Below are 22537 nucleotides of genomic sequence, written 5' to 3'. Positions count from 1 at the left end.
AATCATTTCCATCTAGTAGGGAGCCCAGTGATTGGGATTATCATATCCAGTCACCAGGGAGCCAATAGTCATAGAGGGGAAATCCTTATACAGCTGCCAGGGGGTCTTCAGTCCTGAAATAGTTAATTATCCCAACACCAGGGAGCCCCTGCTTAGGAAAGGGTTAAATATACAGACATTGGTGGGGGTGGGGTGAATGTGTTTCTTTGTATCAATAACATTGTTTTGTAATACATTCCATCAATACATACACATGCACACTGCTTGAGGACACAGTGTTCTTACATGTTGAGTTCTGCCTGTGATACTTGTTCATTTGCAGAGTTACATAGAAGGACATAGTAGTGTTCCTCCATGTAACACCGGCTTTCTGGAACCTTCTTGAGACTACCCGGCATTCTGAGGTCACCCAACCCAACTCTAATTGGTGAGATCCTAAGGAGTCCTCGAATATTCCTGTAGCTTCCTGAATCATCTGAGTAGGATGACATCATCTCAGGTCAGTGCTGATTGGCTGATGCATCCAGGAAGTCTCTGGAATGTTCCAGCTGGTTCCCTGGGAGACAACAAAGCGTGTGCCTAGACTGTCCATGATTGGTCAGAAACTTTCTCACAGCTGAGCTGGTGAGTATAAATAGAGCTGAGCCACACAGAGAGAGGCAGATAGAAAAACTCAGACAGAGCTCAGCTCCTAGAAGAGAACACACCTCCGTTCCTGATACAGCACAGAGAAGACGTATCTTCTGACTCAGCAAAGGCGAACCGGCTTCATCTACTGACCCCAGAGAAGACATTCTATAGAAATCTACGCATCCACCAGCAAGAAGATGGCTCCCAATGACATTGCAATCGGCATTGATCTGGGCACAACCTATTCTTGCGTTGGCATCTTCCAGCATGGCAAGGTGGAGATCATCGCCAATGACCAGGGCAACCGCACCACCCCGAGCTACGTGGCCTTCACAGACACAGAGAGACTGATTGGAGATGCAGCCAAGAACCAAGTGGCCATGAACCCGCAGAACACGGTGTTTGATGCCAAGAGACTGATTGGCAGGAAGTTTGATGACCCCGTGGTGCAGTCTGATATGAAGCACTGGCCATTCCAGGTGGTGAGTGACTGTGGGAAGCCCAAAGTGAAGGTGGAGTACAAAGGAGAAGAGAAAACCTTCGCACCTGAGGAAATTTCCTCCATGGTCTTGCTGAAAATGAAAGAAACAGCTGAAGCGTACCTGGGTCACCCTGTGAAGAACGCTGTGATCACTGTGCCAGCCTATTTCAATGACTCACAGCGTCAAGCCACTAAAGATGCTGGGGTCATAGCCGGCTTAAATGTGCTGAGAATCATTAATGAGCCCACAGCTGCTGCAATTGCTTATGGCTTGGATAAAGGAAGTCGAGGTGAACATAACGTTCTGATCTTTGACTTGGGAGGTGGCACATTTGATGTGTCCATCCTTACTATTGATGATGGTGTCTTTGAGGTGAAGGCCACAGCAGGTGACACCCATCTTGGTGGAGAAGACTTTGACAACCGAATGGTGAACCACTTTGTGGAGGAATTCAAGCGCAAGCACAAGAAGGACATCAGCCAGAATAAGAGAGCTCTGAGGAGGCTCAGAACAGCTTGTGAGAGAGCCAAGCGTACCCTGTCCTCCAGCACCCAGTCCAGCATTGAGATTGACTCTCTGTATGAGGGCATTGACTTCTACACTTCCATCACCAGGGCTCGCTTTGAGGAACTCTGTTCAGACCTCTTCAGGGGAACCCTGGACCCCGTTGAAAAGGCCCTGAGAGATGCCAAGATGGACAAATCTCAGATTCATGACATTGTTCTGGTCGGAGGATCTACACGTATTCCCAAGGTGCAGAAACTCCTTCAAGACTTCTTCAATGGAAAGGAGCTAAACAAGAGCATTAACCCTGATGAAGCTGTTGCCTATGGAGCTGCTGTACAAGCTGCCATCCTGACTGGTGACAAGTCTGAGAAGGTCCAGGATCTGCTCCTGCTGGATGTGTCCCCGCTTTCTCTTGGTCTAGAAACAGCAGGAGGGGTGATGACTGTACTCATCAAACACAACACCACCATTCCCACCAAACAGACACAGATCTTCAGCACCTACACTGACAACCAGCCAGGTGTCCTCGTCCAGGTCTTCGAGGGTGAGAGGGCAATGACAAAGGACAACAACCTCCTGGGCAAGTTTGAACTGAGTGGCATTCCTCCAGCTCCACGTGGAGTGCCACAAATTGAAGTAACTTTTGACATTGATGCCAACGGAATCCTCAATGTGTCTGCTATGGACAAAAGCTCAGGAAAGCAGAACAAAATCACAATCACCAATGACAAGGGCAGACTGAGCAAAGAGGAAATAGAGAAGATGCTGCAGGAGGCAGAAAGGTACAAGGCGGATGATGATGTCCAGAGGGAGAGGGTTGCTGCTAAGAACTCTCTGGAGTCCTATGTCTTCAATCTGAAGAGCACAGTGGAGAATGACAATATCAAGGAGAAAATGAGTGCATCAGATAAGAAGGCCATAGTGGATAAGTGTAATGAGGTCCTGTCATGGCTGGACAAGAACCATCTGGCTGAGAAAGAGGAGTACATCCACCAGCAGAAGGAGCTGGAGAGAGTATGTAACCCTATCATCTCCAGATTGTACCAAGGGGCAGCAGGAGGTGGGATGCCAGGATCCAGCTGCAGTTCTCAGGCCAGACAAGGCTGCAACCCCGAACCTACCATTGAAGAGGTGGATTAAAGACTGCATGGTGTTTACTACAGAAGGACTTGTATGTGAATTTTGGGAATGGTCACTATTGCAGAGTTAGATTACGGACAGTATAACATTAATATAAGGACTTTTATGTGATTAATTTGACTGAGAAACACTGAAGAAAAGGACTAAATACAGAACTCAACAAGTAAAAGACCTAAGCAGTGGATGAAGAGGGACAGAGTACAGTGTGTTTTTGTAGGCCATGAAACATAGCAAGCACACTGCATTTTTTTTAATTTTAGGAAAATGTTTGCATTTGTTTTATGTTGACATCTAATGTATATATCCTAATTGTTATTTTTTTGAATAAATATTCATATTCTTTTTTTTAATCTTTTGTGTTTCTTTGTTACGTTAAATATAAAAAATATTTGAAATGTTTTCATTATAATATTAGTTATGTTTATAGGAGATTAAAAGTTTTAATATTGGAAAATTGTAGGATAATTCTAATAGTATGGGGCATTATAAGATCAGTAAACTGAGTTACAAACACATTTTGTAGTCAGGCCTATGTAAGGGGTAGGTCATTCTGTGCAGATAGTTTGCAGCATCTGTGCTACACATCATCTACAGCTTTACTACTACTAGCTGTTTTATGTCCTGATAGGAGCTGATGGTTGGGTACAGAGAAAGGTGTCCACACTAAAATGAAAATGGTGTTCACAAAAACACAAGCTGGAGCCATCTTATCTCAAGATGTCTGTGCAGAAATATGAATTTCAAGGGAAATTTCACAGCAAAGTGAAAGTTCTGTTACCCTTCTTGCCTCCCCAAGACTACCCCACTGATCTAATCAGGGTACTGGAACCCCTAGACTCCTACGGGGCCGAGGACACGTTTCAATAGATGGCCCCTATAGAAAATGCACAGGCAGTGCAAAGAACTAGGTAAAGCTGACCATACATTAACCGCTTGCCCTCCTGAGGATTTACCCCCCTTCCTGACCAGACCATTTTTTGCGTTACAGTGCTGCGTTAATTTAACTGACAATTGCGTGGTCATGCAACGCTGCACCCAAATGAAATGTACATCCTTTTTTCCTCCATATTGAGCTTTCTTTTGGTGGTATTTGATCGCCTGTGCGTTTTTTTTTTTTTTCATTTTTGCGCTATAAAAAAAAAAGACTGACCATTTTGAGAAAAAAAAATATTTTTGACTTTTTGGTATTAAACATATCCAGTAAAAAAAAATTTAAAAATCAAATTTTGTCATAAATTTAGACCAAATTGTATTCTGCTCCGTGTCTTTACTAATAAAATCCCAATATGTGTAAATTAATTGGTTTACGTAAAAGTTATAACGTTTACAAATGGCCGCATAGATACTGGAATTTTTTTTTTTTTTCTAAATTTTTACTAGTAATGGCGGCGATCAGCGACTTATAGCGGGACTGCCAGATTGCAGGACTGTGGAGGGCAATCTGACACTGTGGGGAACTGACTTGGTGTCACCAACATCCCCAGTGACAGCAATACAGTGATCAGTGCTAAAAAAAAAAAACACTGACTGTACTAATGGCACTGGGCAGGAAGGGGTTAATATGAGGGGCAATCAAAGGGTTAACTGTGTGCTGGGAGTGTTTTACTAGGGGGCAGTGTGTTAGTGCTTCACTGTAATCACACTGTGCTGTGCATAGCCATCCAAAGCAGTGTGCCCGAGCTGACAGGGAGGAGAACTGATTTGTTTACAAACAGTTCTCCTCCCCGTCGGAGATCCCTGGCAATCACCGGGTGCTGGCGAGTAATCACCAGCTGGGACCCAGTGATTGACAGCCGCGGCCGCAGGTGGGGCCCCCTACCCGGAAATGCAAAATCATGCATACATATGTACGTGATTTTGCACACCCGTCCTGCCCTGTGGCAGTATTTCTGCTATAGGGCGGACGGGAAGCAGAGGCGGACTGACCATTTGGAAACTCTGGCACTGCCCGAGGGCCCGGGGTCAGTAGGGTGCCCCATGAGATGCCCCTGGTACCTTTTTCATAGGCTTTTCTGAGTTTGGGCAAGGACACAGGGGCCCCATGATCCCCTATTGCCCGGGGGCCCCATGTCAGTCCACCCCTGGCTGAATGAAAAAAAAAAAATGACCCAATTCCACCATCCACACATTCAAGGTGGATGGGACAATCTCTCCTGTTGTGCTTTTGTGTTCTGATTGCGGGGAAACTTTCCCGCCTTCAAAACACGTTGATCAGGGTTGCCGGCTACAGTCACACTGGACATTTTCTTTGAAATTGCACTAAAAATCGCACCGCATACGTGTGAACCTAGGCATAGATGTGATGGTTGCATTAGATGTTAGTTTTTTTAAAGTGGTTGTAAAGGATGAAGGTGTTTTACCTTCGTGTATTCTATGTATGAAGGTAAAAAACCTTCTGGGTGCAGCTCCTTCAGCCCCTCAATACTTACCTGAGCCCCATCGCGATCCAGCGATCTGCATGACAGCTTCGGCTGTCCCGGGTCTCTGCCTCCTCATTGGCTGAGACAGCAAATGGGTGCCATTGGCTCTCGCTGCTGTCAGTCACAGCCAGTCAGCCATTGAGGAGAGAGAGGAGGTGGCGCTAGGCCATCGCACACAGAGCAGCGGGTGCCCCATAGCAAGCTGCTTGCTGTGGGGGCACCCGACAGACAGGAGGAGCCAGGAGAGCCTGTGGGGGACCCGAGAAGAGGAGGATCCAAGCTACATTTTCTGCATAGAATCTCCTCCATGCTCTTGAGACTGTGCTGGGGGACACAGCAAACCTTCTGGCAATGGCATGTATTGATGTGCCATCCTGGAGGAGTTGGACTGCCTGTGCAACCTCTGTAGGGTCCAGGTATGGCCTCATGCTACCAGTAGTGACACTGACCCTAGCCAAATGCAAAACTAGTGAAAAACAGTCAGAAAAGATGAGTAGCGAAAAATGTCAGTGGCCTCCACCTGTAAAACCATTCCTGTTTTTGTGGGGGTCATCTCATTGTTGCCCATCTAGTGCACGTTAACACCAAAGCAGCTGAAACTGACTAACAACCCCCTCTGCTACTTACCTGACCAGATCAATATCCCAGGAGTTTCATTGACTTGATGCTAGACTCTGATTAAAAATCTTCCTTTCATTTTTTTGATGAGTGTATTTACCAACCACTCGATTTAAATCTGATCAGATCAGACCTCACACTTCATGGGTGTAGAATCTAAAGGCGATTGAACATCCTTATACAGATCATCCCACTGGCAGATATGGGGGTTCGGGATTCATCCATCTGGATCACTGACTCCGACAACAACTGGTTGGGAACCAGAGTAATTTTCGACTTTCCTCTATTGTCTATTAATTTCTTTGTCATTATGTTTGATACAGGAGGCACACATACAGGTGAAACTTGAAAAATTAGAATATCGTGCAAAAGTTCATTTATTTCAGTAATGCAACTTAAAAGGTGAAACTAATGTATGAGATAGACTCATTACATGCAAAGCAAGATAGTTCAAGCCGTGATTTGTCATAATTGTGATGATTATGGCTTACAGCTCATGAAAACCCCAAATCCACAATCTCAGAAAATGAGAATATTACATGCAATCAATAAAACAAGGATTGTACATAGAACAATATCGGACCTCTGAAAAGTATAAGCATGCATATGTACTCAGTACTTGGTTTGGGCCACTTTTGCAGCAATTACTGCCTCAATGCAGCGTGGCATGGAAGCTATCAGCCTGTGGCACTGCTGAGGTGTTATGGAAGACCAGGACACTTCAATAGCGGCCTTCGGCTCTTCTGCATTGTTCGGTCTCATGTCTCTCATCTTTCTCTTGGCAATGCCCCAAAGATTCTCTATGGGGTTCAGGTCAGGCGAGTTTGCTGGCCAATCAAGCACAGTAATCCCACAGTCATTGAACCAGGTTTTGGTGCTTTTGTCAGTGTGGGCAGTGCCAAGTCCTGCTGGAAAATGAAGACAGCATCCCCAAAAAGCTCGTCTGCAGAAGGAAGCATGAAGTGCTCCAAAATCTCCTGGTAGACGGCTGCATTGACCCTGGACTTCATGAAGCACAGTGGACCAACACCAGCAGATGACATGGCTCCCCAAATCAACACAGACTGTGGAAACTTCACACTGGACTTCAAGCATCTTGCAGTGTGTGCCTCTCCATTCTTCCTCCATACTCTGGATCCTTGGGCCTCTCCATTCTTCCTCCATACTCGGGGTCTTTAGTTTCCAAATGAGATGCAAAAGTTGCTCTCATCAGAAAAGAGGACTTTGGACCACTGAGCAACAGACCAGGTCTGTTTTTCTTTAGCCCAGGTAAGACGCTTCTGACGTTGTTTGTTGTTCAGGAGCAGCTTGACAAGAGGAATACGACATTTGAAGCCCATGTCCAGGATCCGTCTGTGTGTGGTGGCTCTTGATGCACTGACTCCAGCCTCAGTCCACTCCTTGTGATAGTCCCCAACACTTTTGAATGGCCTTTTCCTGACAATCCTCTCCAGGCTGCGGTCATCCCTGCTGCTTGTGCACCTTTTTCTTCCACACTTTTCCCTTCCACATAACTTTCTATTAATGTGCTTTGATACAGCACTTTGGGAACATCCAACTTCTTTTGCAATTCCCTTTTGAGGCTTTTCCTCCTTATGGAGGGTGTCAATGATGGTTTTCTGCACAACTGTCAGGTCAGCAGTCTTCCCCAGGATTGTGATTCCTACTGAACCAGACTGAGAGACCATTTAAAGGCTCAGGAACCCTTTGCAGGTGTTATGGCTTAATTAGCTGATTAGAGTGGGACACTTTGAGCCGAGAATATTGCACCTTTTCACAATATTCTCATTTTCTGAGATTGTGGATTTGGGGTTTTCATGAGCTGTAAGCCATAATCATCACAATGATGACAAATCACGGCTTGAACTATCTTGCTTTGCATGTAATGAGTCTATCTCATATTACTATTATTATTATACAGGATTTATATAGCGCCAACGGTTTGCTCAGCACTTTACATTATAGTGGAAGACAATACAGTAACAATACAGTTCAATACAAGAGGGATTAGATATTAGCTTCACCTTTAAAGTTGCATTACTGAAAAAAATGAACTTTTCTATTTCAATGGTTTTTATTAATTTTTAAACAGTATAAAAGAGAGCAATAAAACATGCCCACGCAGGGGCTATCAATTGCACAGATAAAGAAATAAATGAACTTTTGCACGATATTCTAATTTTTGTAGTTTCACCTGTACATTGTTTACTTGGTGGTACAAACATGGATTTTATTTGGGAGCATTGTCCTCCGAGAGTTATTTCATAAAATACTGTATATATATATTATTTTTTTTTTTTCTTTTAAAAAAACAAAAAATAATAAAAAGAAAAATATTTTTCTTCAGTGTGAGCAGTGATCATTTCAAAAAGCAATCACAGTTATGGAAATTTCTTCATTTATGCTGCAATTCGTCCAGGTCATCATGACACTAAGATGAAATTTTTACAAAGTAAATTGGAAAAAATAAAAACAAAACAAAAATGACTAAATTGTAAAAATAAAAGTTTTTGCAGGAAAGTAAAAAAAAAAAAGTATTCAAATTCAGTGCCAAAAACAAGCCCAGGAGAAAAGGTGGTGTTCCCCTTTACCTTCATTGGAGAAGATGGGTGCAGGTCTTAATGTGAATGGAGTGCGGTTGGAGCGTTCAGTTTTGCCTGTTGTAAACGGACTTACTCTGAGCAGAATTGGTCTGGCAACCTCCAGCCTCCATAGCCCAATGGATAGAACTGCAAAGTGTGAAGTTGCGGGTTCAACTCTCGGTGATGCTGCTGGTACTAGTACCAAAACTTCACCAGGAGCTTCTGGAGCATGGATCCCTCCTCTGCAATTAGCACTGAACTAAAAAGATCTATTAATGTGGATGTGTTCAAACCGGGTATTGCTTGGCTGGAGGTGAAGAGCTGTGATTACCTTACATTGAGATATGAACAAACTTCATCACTCTTGGACGATCATCATCATAGCGTATTCAGCGTTACTGATCAGTCTGTGTGTGAGCCGATAGTACAGAAGATTACTGGACACTTTATCGGCATAAGTTCATTCCACTCGTTGGTGAGCACTGAACACAAATGGAAAACTAACACGGATGAGCTCAGGCTGGGTATCCTTTGGCTGAAGATCTGTGATTTCCTTACGTTGAGATATGAACAAACTCCACCCCTCTTAGATCGTCCTCATGGCGTGCGCAATGTTGCTGATCAGTCCCTGTGTGAGCGGCAATGACTGCACAATGACAGCAGAGAGCTCCTCCTGATATATGAGACCTGACAGGACCTTTCTCCCCAGCCAGGACTATCACCTACCGCAGTTTCCTGATGTCCAGCAACTCAAAGACTCCGAGTTGGCCATTGCGGCATTGGAAATTGCCAAACAAGTCCATACATGTCTTCACATCTACCACCGACAGCTCGGCTATACAGAGGAGAAGTGGAGGAAGATGATGGGACTTCTGTATGACCGATGTCAGTGTCTCTCACGTTGTGTACAAGGAGACGACACGCACCCCGTGATACGGCAAACTGCAGATTACTTCCAGCAGCTGGGGAACCTGATGGAGAAAGGAGAGGATCGATGTTTTATCGAAAGTGAAATTGAAACACGTATTATTATGTTCAATTATCTCAACTCTCGTATGAGATCCAGTAAAATCTAACCGCATCGCTTCCATGTTCAGTGCCCGCGGCTAATCAGCTCCGCATGTTATTGGCATTTTTACATAAAATAAAGATAAAAAAAAAAAAATTGTACTGTTTTTCTTTTTGCACCAGAGATACAGAAAATGAACAAATTCAAATGTAAAAAAGAGTTTTCATATGACTGTTCTGTATACAATATGGAGACCAGAACAGAGAGCTGAATGTACTACAGAGGCCTGACCACTGCGCTGTGCACTATAGAGGCCTGACCACTGCGCTGTATACACTATAGAGACCCAACCACTGCACTGTATACACTATAGAGGCCTGACCGCTGCACTTTATACACTATAGAGGCCTGACCACTGCGCTGTGCACTATAGAGGCCTGACCACTGCACTGTATACACTATAGAGACCCAACTACTGCACTTTATACACTATAGAGGCCTGACCGCTGCACTTTATACACTATAGAGGCCTGACCACTGCGCTGTGCACTATAGAGGCCTGACTGCTGCACTGTATACACTATAGAGGCCTGACCGCTGCACTGTATGCACTATAGAGGCCTGACCACTGCACTGTATGCACTATAGAGGCCTGACCGCTGCACTGTATGCACTATAGAGGCCTGACCACTGCACTGTATGCACTATAGAGTCCTGACCGCTGCACTGTATACACTATAGAGTCCTGACCGCTGCACTGTATGCACTATAGAGTCCTGACCACTGCACTGTATGCACTACAGAGGCCTGACCCCTGCACTGTGCACTATAGAGGCCTGACCGCTGCACTGTATACACTATAGAGGCCTGACCGCTGCACTGTATGCACTATAGAGGCCTGACTGCTGAACTGTGCACTATAGAGGCCTGACCGCTGCACTGTATGCACTATAGAGGCCTGACTGCTGAACTGTGCACTATAGAGGCCTGACCGCTGCACTGTATACACTATAGAGGCCTGACCTCTGCACTGTCTACACTATAGAGGCCTGACCGCTGCACTGTATACACTATAGAGGCCTGACTGCTGCACTGTATACACTATGGAGGCCTGACCGCTGTGCTGTATACACTATAGAGGACTGACCGCTGCACTGTAAACACTATAGAGGCCTGACCGCTGCGCTGTATACAGTGGGAATCTCAGTGATGTAGCCGATATTGTGCTTTAGAAATGAATCTGACTTTCTATATTCATTTATTATATTAATGGTGTAACATCTGCTGACCTTCACAGTGCGAACAGTCAAAGACAATCATACAAATCCCATAAAACTTGGATAAATGACTTCCTGTTGTTTGAAAACTGCAAACTAAATTTTTATAGAATTTTACCAACTGCTTGTTGTAAATGCAGTCAGATCCGACCTCACACTTCATAGGTGTTAAATCTAAAGGTGATTGTACATCCTCATACAGGTCCCCCCACTGGCAGATATGGGGGTCCGGGGTTCATCCATCCGGATCACTGACTCCCACAATCAGCAGTTGGGGACCAGAGCAATTGTCACCTTTCCTCTATTGTCTGTTCATTTCTGTGTCATTATGTGTGATATAGAAGGCTCACATACTGTACATTGATAATCTGGCAGTACAAACACAGATTTTATTTGAGGGTTTTGTCTTCCAAGAATCATTTCATATACTAAATATTTTAAAAACAAAAAGTAATGAACATAAAAACTATTTGTCTCCAGTGTGAGCAGTGATCGTTTCCAAGTGCAGCGCTTCCACATTCAGCACTTGCAGGTAATCAGCTCCGCAAGTGAAGAACACCTAAAGAACATCAGCCGTCCTGGTGCAGAACCCTCCGGATACTTATCCCTACCGGGCCAGCAAGAAGAATTTCCTACCGAAAGACAGAGAAATCCATCCATCCAAATCTCCATTCAAGGCATCAGAATCTACTATCCCAACTCCGGTGCCACGAAAGCATGATTGATAGAGCCCATATATACCACCTACAAAAAAAAAATCCCTGCATGTAGATGGTATTTTAAAATGAAATAAAGACATGTAAACTAAAGAACAAATTGTGCTTTTTTTTCTTCTCACACCAGCGCTACAAAAAAATGAATGGATTCAAATGTAAAAAAAATATTTTTAGAGATATTATATATACAATATGAAGTGCGGTTTAATCATTTCAGTCGGAGCAAAGATCAGAATATTGCCCTCCTTGTGTAGCACAATGGTTAGAGCTGCAAGCTGTGGTGCGTGAAGTCACAAGTTCAAATCTCAATCATGTTACAAAACTTTTTCGGTATGGCTCCCTATTTCCAGTCGGCGAGTGCTGAACAAAAATGGAATATTAACATAGATATGTTCAGGCTGAGTATGGCGTGGCTGGAGGTGAAGAGATTTACGCCGAGATATGAACAAACGCCGCCTCTCTTGGATCGTCATTGTTGTGTGCGCAATGGTGCTGATCAGTCCCTGTGTGAGCGGCAATGACTGCGCAATGACAGTAGAGGGCAGCAGAAAGCTTCGCCTGTTATATGACAGCATGAGACCTGACAGCACCTGTCTGCCCGGCCAGGACTATCACCTACCGCAGTTTCCTGACATCCAGCAACTCAAAGACTCCGAGTTGGCCATTGCGGCATTGGAAATTGCCAAACAAGTCCACACGTTTCTTCACCTCTACCACCGACAGCTCGGCTATACAGAGGAGAAGTGGAGGAAGATGATGGGACTTCTGTATGACCGATGTCAGTGTCTCTCACGTTGTGTACAAGGAGACGACACGCACCCCGTCATACGGCAAACTGCAGATTACTTCATGCAGCTGGGGAACCTGATGGAGAAAGGAGAGGATCGATGTTTTATCGAAAATGAAATTGAAACACGTATTATTATGTTCAATTATCTCAACTCTCGCATGAGAAGATTAAAACGGCTTCACTTCCATGTTCGGTGCCCGCGGCTAATCAGCTTCAAAAATCGGAAGATCCAAAAGAACATCAGCCGTCCTGGTGCAGAACCCTCCGGATACTCATCCTTACCGAGACGGCAAGAGGAATTTCTCACCAAAAGAAAGAGGAAGAGGGAGAGATCCATCCATCCAAATCTCCATTCAAGGCATCAGAATCTCCCATCCCTAGATAGTATAACACCGATGCCTCGAAAGAGAGAAAACTGTGCATGTAATTAGCATTGTTAAATAAAATAAAGACATTTATAAAAAATGAACAAATTGTACTGTTTTTCTATTTGCACCAGTGCTACAAAAAATGAACAAATTCAAATGTAAAAAAAATATTTTCAGAGATTTTCTATACAATACGATGTGTGGTTTGATCATTCTACTCCGAGCAAATGATGGAATGTTGCCTGCCCTGTGTAGCACAATGGTTAGAGCTGCAGGCTGTGGTGTGTGAAGTCACAAGTTCAAATCTCAATGATGTTACAAAACTTTTTCGGTATGGCTCCCTATTTCCAGTCGGTGAGTGCTGAACAAAAATGGAATATTAACATGGAAATATTCGGGCTGGGTATGGCATCGCTGGAGGTGAAGAGATTTTCGCTGAGATATGAACAAACTCCGCCCCTCTTGGATGGTCCTCCTTGCGTGCGCAATGGTGCTGATCAGTCCCTGTGTGAGCGGCAATGGCTGCGCAATGACAGTAGAGGGCAGCAGAGAGCTTCACCTGTTATATGACAGCATGAGACCTGACAGCACCTGTCTGCCCGGCCAGGACTATCACCTACCGCAGTTTCCTGACGTCCAGCAACTCAAAGACTCCGAGTTGGCCATTGCGGCATTGGAAATTGCCAAACAAGTCCATACATGTCTCCACCTCTACCACCGACAGCTCGGCTATACAGAGGAGACGTGGAGGAAGATGATGGGACTTCTGTATGACCGATGTCAGTGTCTCTCACGTTGTGTACAAGGAGACGACACGCACCCCGTCATACGGCAAACTGCAGATTACTTCCAGCAGCTGGGGAACCTGATGGAGAAAGGAGAGGATCGATGTTTTATCGAAAGTGAAATTAAAACACGTATTATTATGTTCAATTATCTCAACTCTCGTATGAGATCCAGTAAAATCTAACCGCATTGCTTCCATGTTCAGTGCCCGCGGCTAATCAGCTCCGCATGTTATTGGCATTTTTACATAAAATAAAGATAAAAAAAAAAAAATTGTACTGTATTTCTTTCTGCACCAGAGTTACAGAAAATGAACAAATTCAATTGTAATCAAGAGTTTTTATATGACTGCTCTGTATACAATATGGAGACCAGAACAGAGAGCTGAATGTACTACAGAGGACTGACCACTGCGCTGTATACACTATAGAGGCCTGACCACTGCACTGTATACACTATAGAGGCCTGACCACTGCACTGTATATACTACAGAGGCCTGACCACTGCACTGTATACACTATAGAGGCCTGACCACTGCACTGTATATACCATGGAGGCCTGACCACTGCACTGTATATACTACAGAGGCCTGACCACTGCACTGTATACACTATAGAGGCCTGACCACTGCACTGTATGCACTATAGAGGCCTGACCACTGCACTGTATGCACTATAGAGGCCTGACCACTGCGCTGTATACACTATAGAGGCCTGACCGCTGCACTGTATGCACTATAGAGGCCTGACCACTGCGCTGTATACACTATAGAGGCCTGACCGCTGCGCTGTATACACTATAGAGGCCTGACCACTGCACTGTATACACTATAGAGGCCTGACCGCTGCACTGTATACACTATAGAGGCCTGACCGCTGCACTGTATACACTATAGAGGCCTAACCGCTGCACTGTATACACTATAGAGGCCTGACCGCTGCACTGTATACACTATAGAGGCCTGACCACTGTACTGTTCACTATAGAGGCCTGACCACTGTACTGTATACACTATAGAGGCCTGACCGCTGTACTGTATACACTATAGAGGCCTGACCACTGCACTGTATGCACTTTAGAGGCCTGACCCCTGCACTGTGTACTATAGAGGCCTGACCGCTGCACTGTATACACTATAGAGGCCTGACCGCTGCACTGTATACACTATAGGGGCCTGACCGCTGCATTGTATACACTATAGAGTCCTGACCACTGCACTGTATGCACTATAGAGGCCTGACCCCTGCACTGTGCACTATGGAGGCCTGACCGCTGCACTGTATACACTATAGAGGCCTGACCGCTGCACTGTGCACTATAGAAGCCTGACCACTGCACTGTATGCACTATAGAGGCCTGACCTCGGCACTGTATACACTATAGAGGCCTGACCTCGGCACTGTATACACTATAGAGGCCTGACCGCTGCACTGTATACACTATAGAGGCCTGACCGCTGCACTGTATACACTATAGAGGCCTGACCGCTGCACTGTATACACTATAGAGGCCTGACCGCTCTGCTGTATACACTATAGAGGCCTGACCACTGCACTGTATACAGTGGGAATCTCTGTGATGCGACCGATACTGTGCTTTAGAAATGAATCTGATTTTCTATAATCATTTATTATATTAATGGGGTAACATCTGCTGACCTTCACAGTGCGAACAGTCAAAGACAATCATACAAATCCCATAAAACTTGGATAAATGAGTTCCTTTTGTTTGAAAACTGCAAACTAAATTTTTATAGAATTTTACCAACTGCTCATTGTAAATGCAGTCAGATCCGACCTCACACTTCATAGGTGTTAAATCTAAAGGTGATTGTACATCCTCATACAGGTCCTCCCACTGGCAGATATGGGGGTCCGGGGTTCATCCATCCGGATCACTGACTCCCACAATCAGCAGTTGGGAACCAGAGCAATTGTCACCTTTCCTCTATTGTCTGTTCATTTCTGTGTCATTATGAGTGATATAGAAGGCTCACATACATTGATAATCTGGCAGTACAAACACAGATTTTATTTGAGGGCTTTGTCTTCCAAGAATCATTTCATATACTAAATATTTTAAAAACAAAAAGTAATGAACATAAAAACTATTTGTCTCCAGTGTGAGCAGTGATCGTTTCCAAGTGCAGCTCTTCCACATTCAGCACTTGCAGGTAATCAGCTCCGCAAGTGAAGAACACCTAAAGAACATCAGCCGTCCTGGTGCAGAACCCTCCGGATACTTATCCCTACCGGGCCAGCAAGAAGAATTTCCTACCGAAAGAGAGAGAAATCCATCCATCCAAATCTCCATTCAAGGCATCAGAATCTACTATCCCAACACCGGTGCCACGAAAGCATGATTGATAGAGCCCATATATACCACCTACAAAAAAAAAATCCTTGCATGTAGATGGTATTTTAAAATGAAATAAAGACATGTAAACTAAAGAACAAATTGTGCTTTTTTTTCTTCTCACACCAGCGCTACAAAAAAATGAATGGATTCAAATGTAAAAAAAATATTTTTAGAGATATTATATATACAATATGAAGTGCGGTTTAATCATTTCAGTCGGAGCAAAGATCAGAATATCGCCCTCCTTGTGTAGCACAATGGTTAGAGCTGCAAGCTGTGGTGCGTGAAGTCACAAGTTCAAATCTCAATCATGTTACAAAACTTTTTCGGTATGGCTCCCTATTTCCAGTCGGCGAGTGCTGAACAAAAATGGAATATTAACATGGATATGTTCAGGCTGAGTATGGCGTGGCTGGAGGTGAAGAGATTTACGCCGAGATATGAACAAACTCCGCCCCTCTTGGATCGTCATTGTTGTGTGCGCAATGGTGCTGATCAGTCCCTGTGTGAGCGGCAATGACTGCGCAATGACAGTAGAGGGCAGCAGAAAGCTTCGCCTGTTATATGACAGCATGAGACCTGACAGCACCTGTCTGCCCGGCCAGGACTATCACCTACCGCAGTTTCCTGATGTCCAGCAACTCAAAGACTCCGAGTTGGCCATTGCGGCATTGGAAATTGCCAAACAAGTCCACACGTTTCTTCACCTCTACCACCGACAGCTCGGCTATACAGAGGAGAAGTGGAGGAAGATGATGGGACTTCTGTATGACCGATGTCAGTGTCTCTCACGTTGTGTACAAGGAGACGACACGCACCCCGTCATACGGCAAACTGCAGATTACTTCATGCAGCTGGGGAACCTGATGGAGAAAGGAGAGGATCGATGTTTTATTGAAAATGAAATTGAAACACGTATTATTATGTTGAATTATCTCAACTCTCGCATGAGAAGATTAAAACGGCGTCACTTCCATGTTCGGTGCCCGCGGCTAATCAGCTTCAAAAATCGGAAGATCCAAAAGAACATCAGCCGTCCTGGTGCAGAACCCTCCGGATACTCATCCTTACCGAGACGGCAAGAGGAATTTCTCACCAAAAGAAAGAGGAAGAGGGAGAGATCCATCCATCCAAATCTCCATTCAAGGCGTCAGAATCTCCCATCCCTAGATAGTATAACACCGATGCCTCGAAAGAGAGAAAACTCTGCATGTAATTAGCATTGTTAAATAAAATAAAGACATTTATAAAAAATGAACAAATTGTACTGTTTTTCTATTTGCACCAGTGCTACAAAAAATGAACAAATTCAAATGTAAAAAAAATATTTTCAGAGATTTTCTATACAATACGATTTGCGGTTTGATCATTCTACTCCGAGCAAATGATGGAATGTTGCCTGCCCTGTGTAGCACAATGGTTAGAGCTGCAGGCTGTGGTGCGTGAAGTCTCAAGTTCAAATCTCAATGATGTTACAAAACTTTTTCGGTATGGCTCCCTATTTCCAGTCGGTGAGTGCTGAACAAAAATGGAATATTAACATGGATATGTTCGGGCTGGGTATGGCATCGCTGGAGGTGAAGAGATTTTCGCTGAGATATGAACAAACTCCGCCCCTCTTGGATGGTCCTCCTTGCGTGCGCAATGTTGCTGATCAGTCCCTGTGTGAGCGGCAATGGCTGCGCAATGACAGTAGAGGGCAGCAGAGAGCTTCACCTGTTATATGACAGCATGAGACCTGACAGCACCTGTCTGCCCGGCCAGGACTATCACCTACCGCAGTTTCCTGACGTCCAGCAACTCAAAGACTCCGAGTTGGCCATTGCGGCATTGGAAATTGCCAAACAAGTCCATACATGTCTCCACCTCTACCACCGACAGCTCGGCTATACAGAGGAGAAGTGGAGGAAGATGATGGGACTTCTGTATGACCGATGTCAGTGTCTCTCACGTTGTGTACAAGGAGACGACACGCACCCCGTCATACGGCAAACTGCAGATTACTTCCAGCAGCTGGGGAACCTGATGGAGAAAGGAGAGGATCGATGTTTTATCGAAAATGAAATTAAAACACGTATTATTATGTTCAATTATCTCAACTCTCGTATGAGATCCAGTAAAATCTAACCGCATTGCTTCCATGTTCAGTGCCCGCGGCTAATCAGCTCCGCATGTTATTGGCATTTTTACATAAAATAAAGATATTAAAAAAAAAAATTGTACTGTTTTTCTTTTTGCACCAGAGTTACAGAAAATGAACAAATTCAAATGTAAAAAAGAGTTTTGATCCGAGTGCTCTGTAGACAATATGGAGACCAGAACAGAGAGCTGAATGTACTACAGAGGACTGACCACTGCACTGTATACACTATAGAGGCCTGACCGCTGCACTGTATACACTATAGAGGCCTGACCACTGCACTGTATACACTATAGAGGCCTGACCACTGCACTGTATACACTATAGAGGCCTGACCACTGCACTGTATACACTATAGAGGCCTGACCACTGCACTGTATACACTATAGAGGCCTGACCACTGCACTGTATACACTATAGAGGCCTGACCACTGCACTGTATACACTATAGAGGCCTGACCACTGCACTGTATACACTATAGAGGCCTGACCACTGCACTGTATACACTATAGAGGCCTGACCACTGCACTGTATATACTACAGAGGCCTGACCACTGCACTGTATACACTATAGAGGCCTGACCACTGCGCTGTATACACAATAGAGGCCTGACCACTGCACTGTATACACTATAGAGGCCTGACCGCTGCACTGTATATACTATAGAGGCCTGACCACTGCACTGTATACCTTATAGAGGCCTGACCACTGCACTGTATACACTATAGAGACCTGACCACTGCACTGTATACACTATAGAAGCCTGACCACTGCACTGTATACACTATAGAGGCCTGACCACTGCACTGTATACACTATAGAGGCCCGACGGCTGCACTGTATACACTATAGAGGCCTGACCACTGCTCTGTATACCTTATAGAGGCCTGACCACTGCACTGTATACACTATAGAGACCTGACCACTGCACTGTATACACTATAGAGACCTGACCACTGCACTGTATACACTATAGAGGCCTGACCACTGCACTGTATACACTATAGAGGCCTGACCGCTGCACTGTATACACTATAGAGACCCAACCACTGCACTGTATACACTATAGAGACCCAACCACTGCACTGTATACACTATAGAGGCCCGACGGCTGCACTGTATACACTATAGAGGCCCAACGGCTGCACTGTATACACTATAGAGGCCTGACCACTGCACTGTATACACTATAGAGGCCTGACCACTGCACTGTATACACTATAGAGGCCTGACCGCTGCACTGAATACATTATAGAGACCTGACCACTGCACTGTATACACTATAGAGGCCCGACGGCTGCACTGTATACACTATAGAGACCTGACCACTGCACTGTATACACTATAGAGGCCTGACCACTGCACTGTATAGACTATAGAGGCCTGACCACTGCACTGTATAGACTATAGAGGCCTGACCACTGCGCTGTATACACTATAGAGGCCTGACCACTGCACTGTATACACTATAGAGGCCTGACCACTGCACTGTATACACTATAGAGGCCTGACCACTGCACTGTATACACTATAGAGGCCTGACCACTGCACTGTATACACTATAGAGACCTGACCACTGCACTGTATACACTATAGAGGCCCGACGGCTGCACTGTATACACTATAGAGACCTGACCACTGCACTGTATACACTATAGAGGCCTGACCACTGCACTGTATACACTATAGAGGCCTGACCACTGCACTGTATACACTATAGAGGCCTGACCACTGCAATGTATAGACTATAGAGGCCTGACCACTGCGCTGTATACACTATAGAGGCCTGACCACTGCACTGTATACACTATAGAGGCCTGACCACTGCACTGTATAGACTATAGAGGCCTGACCACTGCACTGTATACACTATAGAGGCCTGACCACTGCACTGTATACACTATAGAGGCCTGACCACTGCACTGTATACACTATAGAGGCCTGACCACTGCACTGTATACACTATAGAGGCCTGACCACTGCACTGTATGCACTATAGAGGCCTGACCACTGCGCTGTATACACTATAGAGGCCTGACCACTGCTCTGTATACACTATAGAGGCCTGACCACTGCGCTGTGCACTTTAGAGGCCTGACCACTGCGCTGTATACACTATAGAGGCCTGACCACTGCACTGTATGCACTATAGAGGCCTGACCGCTGCGCTGTATACACTATAGAGGCCTGACCACTGCACTGTATACACTATAGAGGCCTGACCGCTGCACTGTATACACTATAGAGGCCTGACCGCTGCGCTGTATGCACTATAGAGGCCTGACCACTGCGCTGTATACACTATAGAGGCCTGACCACTGCACTGTATACACTGTAGAGGCCCGACCGCTGCACTGTATACACTATATAGATCTGACCGCTGCGCTGTATGCACTATAGAAGCCTGACTGTTGCACTCAGCGAACCATACAGACTTCCATACTTATCTCCAAGTTGTTTGTCTTTCACATTTCCCCTTTTTCTATCTGAGTTCTGTGTCTCTCAGCCACCTTCACACTCCTCTCCTTCTCTCTCGCTTTGTGTCTTTTAGCAACCTTGACCCAGTCTCCCGTCTTCTCTTCTAACTTTGTGTCTGTCAGATATTTTCACACTGTCCCTCCTTCTGTCCGAGTTGTTTCTTGGCCACCTTCACACTCGCCTTCCTCTATGTGTCTGTCAACCACCTTCATAAACTATACTCCTTCTCTCTGAGTTCTTTAACTCTTGGCCATTTTTTACAATCTTCATCCAAGTTCAGTTTCTCTCGGCCACCTTCACATACTCTTCCTTCTTCTCTCTGACTTCTGTGTCTATCGGTAACCTTAACAAACTCCCCTTCCTATCTCCAAGCTTTGTGAATGGCAGCCAACTACACAAACTTCCCTTCCTTCTCTCCAACCTCTGCGTCTCTTTCCCACCTTCACAAACTCTTCCTACTTGTTGATCGCTTGACTCTGGCCACCTGTCTTTGAGCTACAGTTGCAAGAAAAAGTATGTGAACCCCTTGGGATTACGTGGAGTTTTGCATGAATTGGGCATAAAATGTGCTCTGAACGTCATCTAAGTCACAACAATAGAAGAACACAGTCTGCTGAACATAATACTACACAAACATTAGATGTTGCCATGGTTTAATTGCACATAACATGTAAACATTCACAGTGCAGGGAGGAAAAAGTATGTGAACCTTTGATTTAATAACTGATTGACCCTCCTTTGGCAGGAATAACATCAACCAAACGTTTCCTGTAGTTGCAGATCAGACCTGCACAACGATCTGGAGTAATTTTGGACCACTCCTCTTCACAAAATTGTTTCAGTGTAGAAATATTCTTGGGATGTCTGGTGTGAATCGCTCTCTTAAGGTCATGCCACATCATTTCAATCGGGTTGAGGTCAGGACTCTGACTGGGCCACTCCAGAAGGCGTATTCTGTGCTGTAGCAGCCATTGTTTTGAAGAATTACTTGTATGCTTTGGGTCATTGTCCTGTTGCATCACCCATCCTCTGCGGAGCTTCAGTTGGCGGACAGATGGTCGTACGTTTTCCTGCAAAATGTCTTGATAAACTCTGGAATTCATTTTCCCATCAATGACAACAATCCATCCAGGCCCTGAGGCAACAAAGCAGCCCCAAACCATGATGCTCCCTACGCCATGTTTCACAGTGGGGATGAGGTTTTGATGTTGGTGTGCTGTGCCTTTTTTTCTCCTCACATAGTGTTGTGTGTTCTTCCCAAACAACTCAATCTTGGTTTCATCTGTCCACAGTATATTTTGCCAGTAGTGCTGTGGAACATCCAGGTGCTCTTTTGCAAACTTCAAACGTGCTACAATATTCTTTTTGGACAGCAATGGCTTCCTCCGTGGTGTCCTCCCATGTACTCCATTCTTGTTTAATGTTTTCCTTATTGTAGATGTGTCAACAAAAATGTTAGCATGTGCCAGAGATTTCTGTAGGTCTTTAGCTGACACTCTGGGATTCTTCTTTACCTCATGCAGCATTCTGCGCTGTGCTCTTGCAGTCATTTTTACAGGACGACCATGCCTAGGGAGAGTAGCAACAGTGCTAAACTTTCTCCATTTGTAGACAGTCTGTCTTACCGTGGACACATGAACATCAAGGCTTTTGGAGATACTTTTGTAACCCTTTCCAGCTTCATGCAAGTCAACAATTCTTGATCATAGGTCTTCTGAGAGCTCTTTTCTGCGAGGCATGGTTCACATCAGAGAGTGCTTCTTGAAACCAGTAAACCCAAAACAGGTGTGTGTTTTTTAAGGGCAGGACAGCTGTCAGCAACACATCCAATATCATCGCACAGATTGGAGTCAAGGTTGGCTCACTCCTGGCTCCAATTAGCTCTGGCAGAAGTCATTAAGCTAGGGCCTCACATACTTTTTCCTCCCTGCACTGTGAATGTTTACATGTTATGTGCAATTAAACCATGGCAACATCTAATGTTTGTGTAGTATTATGTTCAGCAGACTGTGTTCTTCTATTGTTGTGACTTAGATGACGTTCAGAGCACATTTTATGCCCAATTCATGCAAAACTCCACGTAATCCCAAGGGGTTCACATACTTTTTCTTGCAACTGTATGGCCCTGATTCACTATTGGGCGTGGGCGCATATTTATGGGCTTAAGCCCAATTTTCATGGGCGTCCGTCCATTTTTGACCCTGCAACCTAATTCACTATTGAGCAGAGCCCAT

General features: G+C 44.9%; 1 protein-coding gene across 1 annotated transcript; it reads left to right on the top strand.

Annotated features, from left to right (window-relative positions):
* The first annotated feature begins 678 nt into the window (after positions 1 to 678).
* LOC149434785 (heat shock 70 kDa protein-like) lies at positions 679 to 3109 on the top strand. The gene has a single exon (XM_089663373.1). The coding sequence runs from the start codon at positions 828 to 830 to the stop codon at positions 2757 to 2759; it is 1932 nt and encodes a 643-aa protein (XP_089519499.1). The 5' UTR covers positions 679 to 827; the 3' UTR covers positions 2760 to 3109.
* The last annotated feature ends 19428 nt before the right edge of the window (positions 3110 to 22537 follow it).

This window comes from Staurois parvus, unplaced genomic scaffold, assembly GCF_062004578.1.
Source record: "Staurois parvus isolate SC_StPar_1 unplaced genomic scaffold, SC_StPar_1.0 ptg001674l, whole genome shotgun sequence".
In the NCBI taxonomy this organism is placed as follows: domain Eukaryota; kingdom Metazoa; phylum Chordata; class Amphibia; order Anura; family Ranidae; genus Staurois; species Staurois parvus.
This window is presented reverse-complemented; position numbering and strand designations above follow the sequence as displayed.

Coding starts and splice junctions, on each gene's coding strand:
- LOC149434785 (XM_089663373.1), top strand. CDS start 828: ATGGCTCCCAATGACATTGCAATCGGCATTGATCTGGGCACAACCTAT.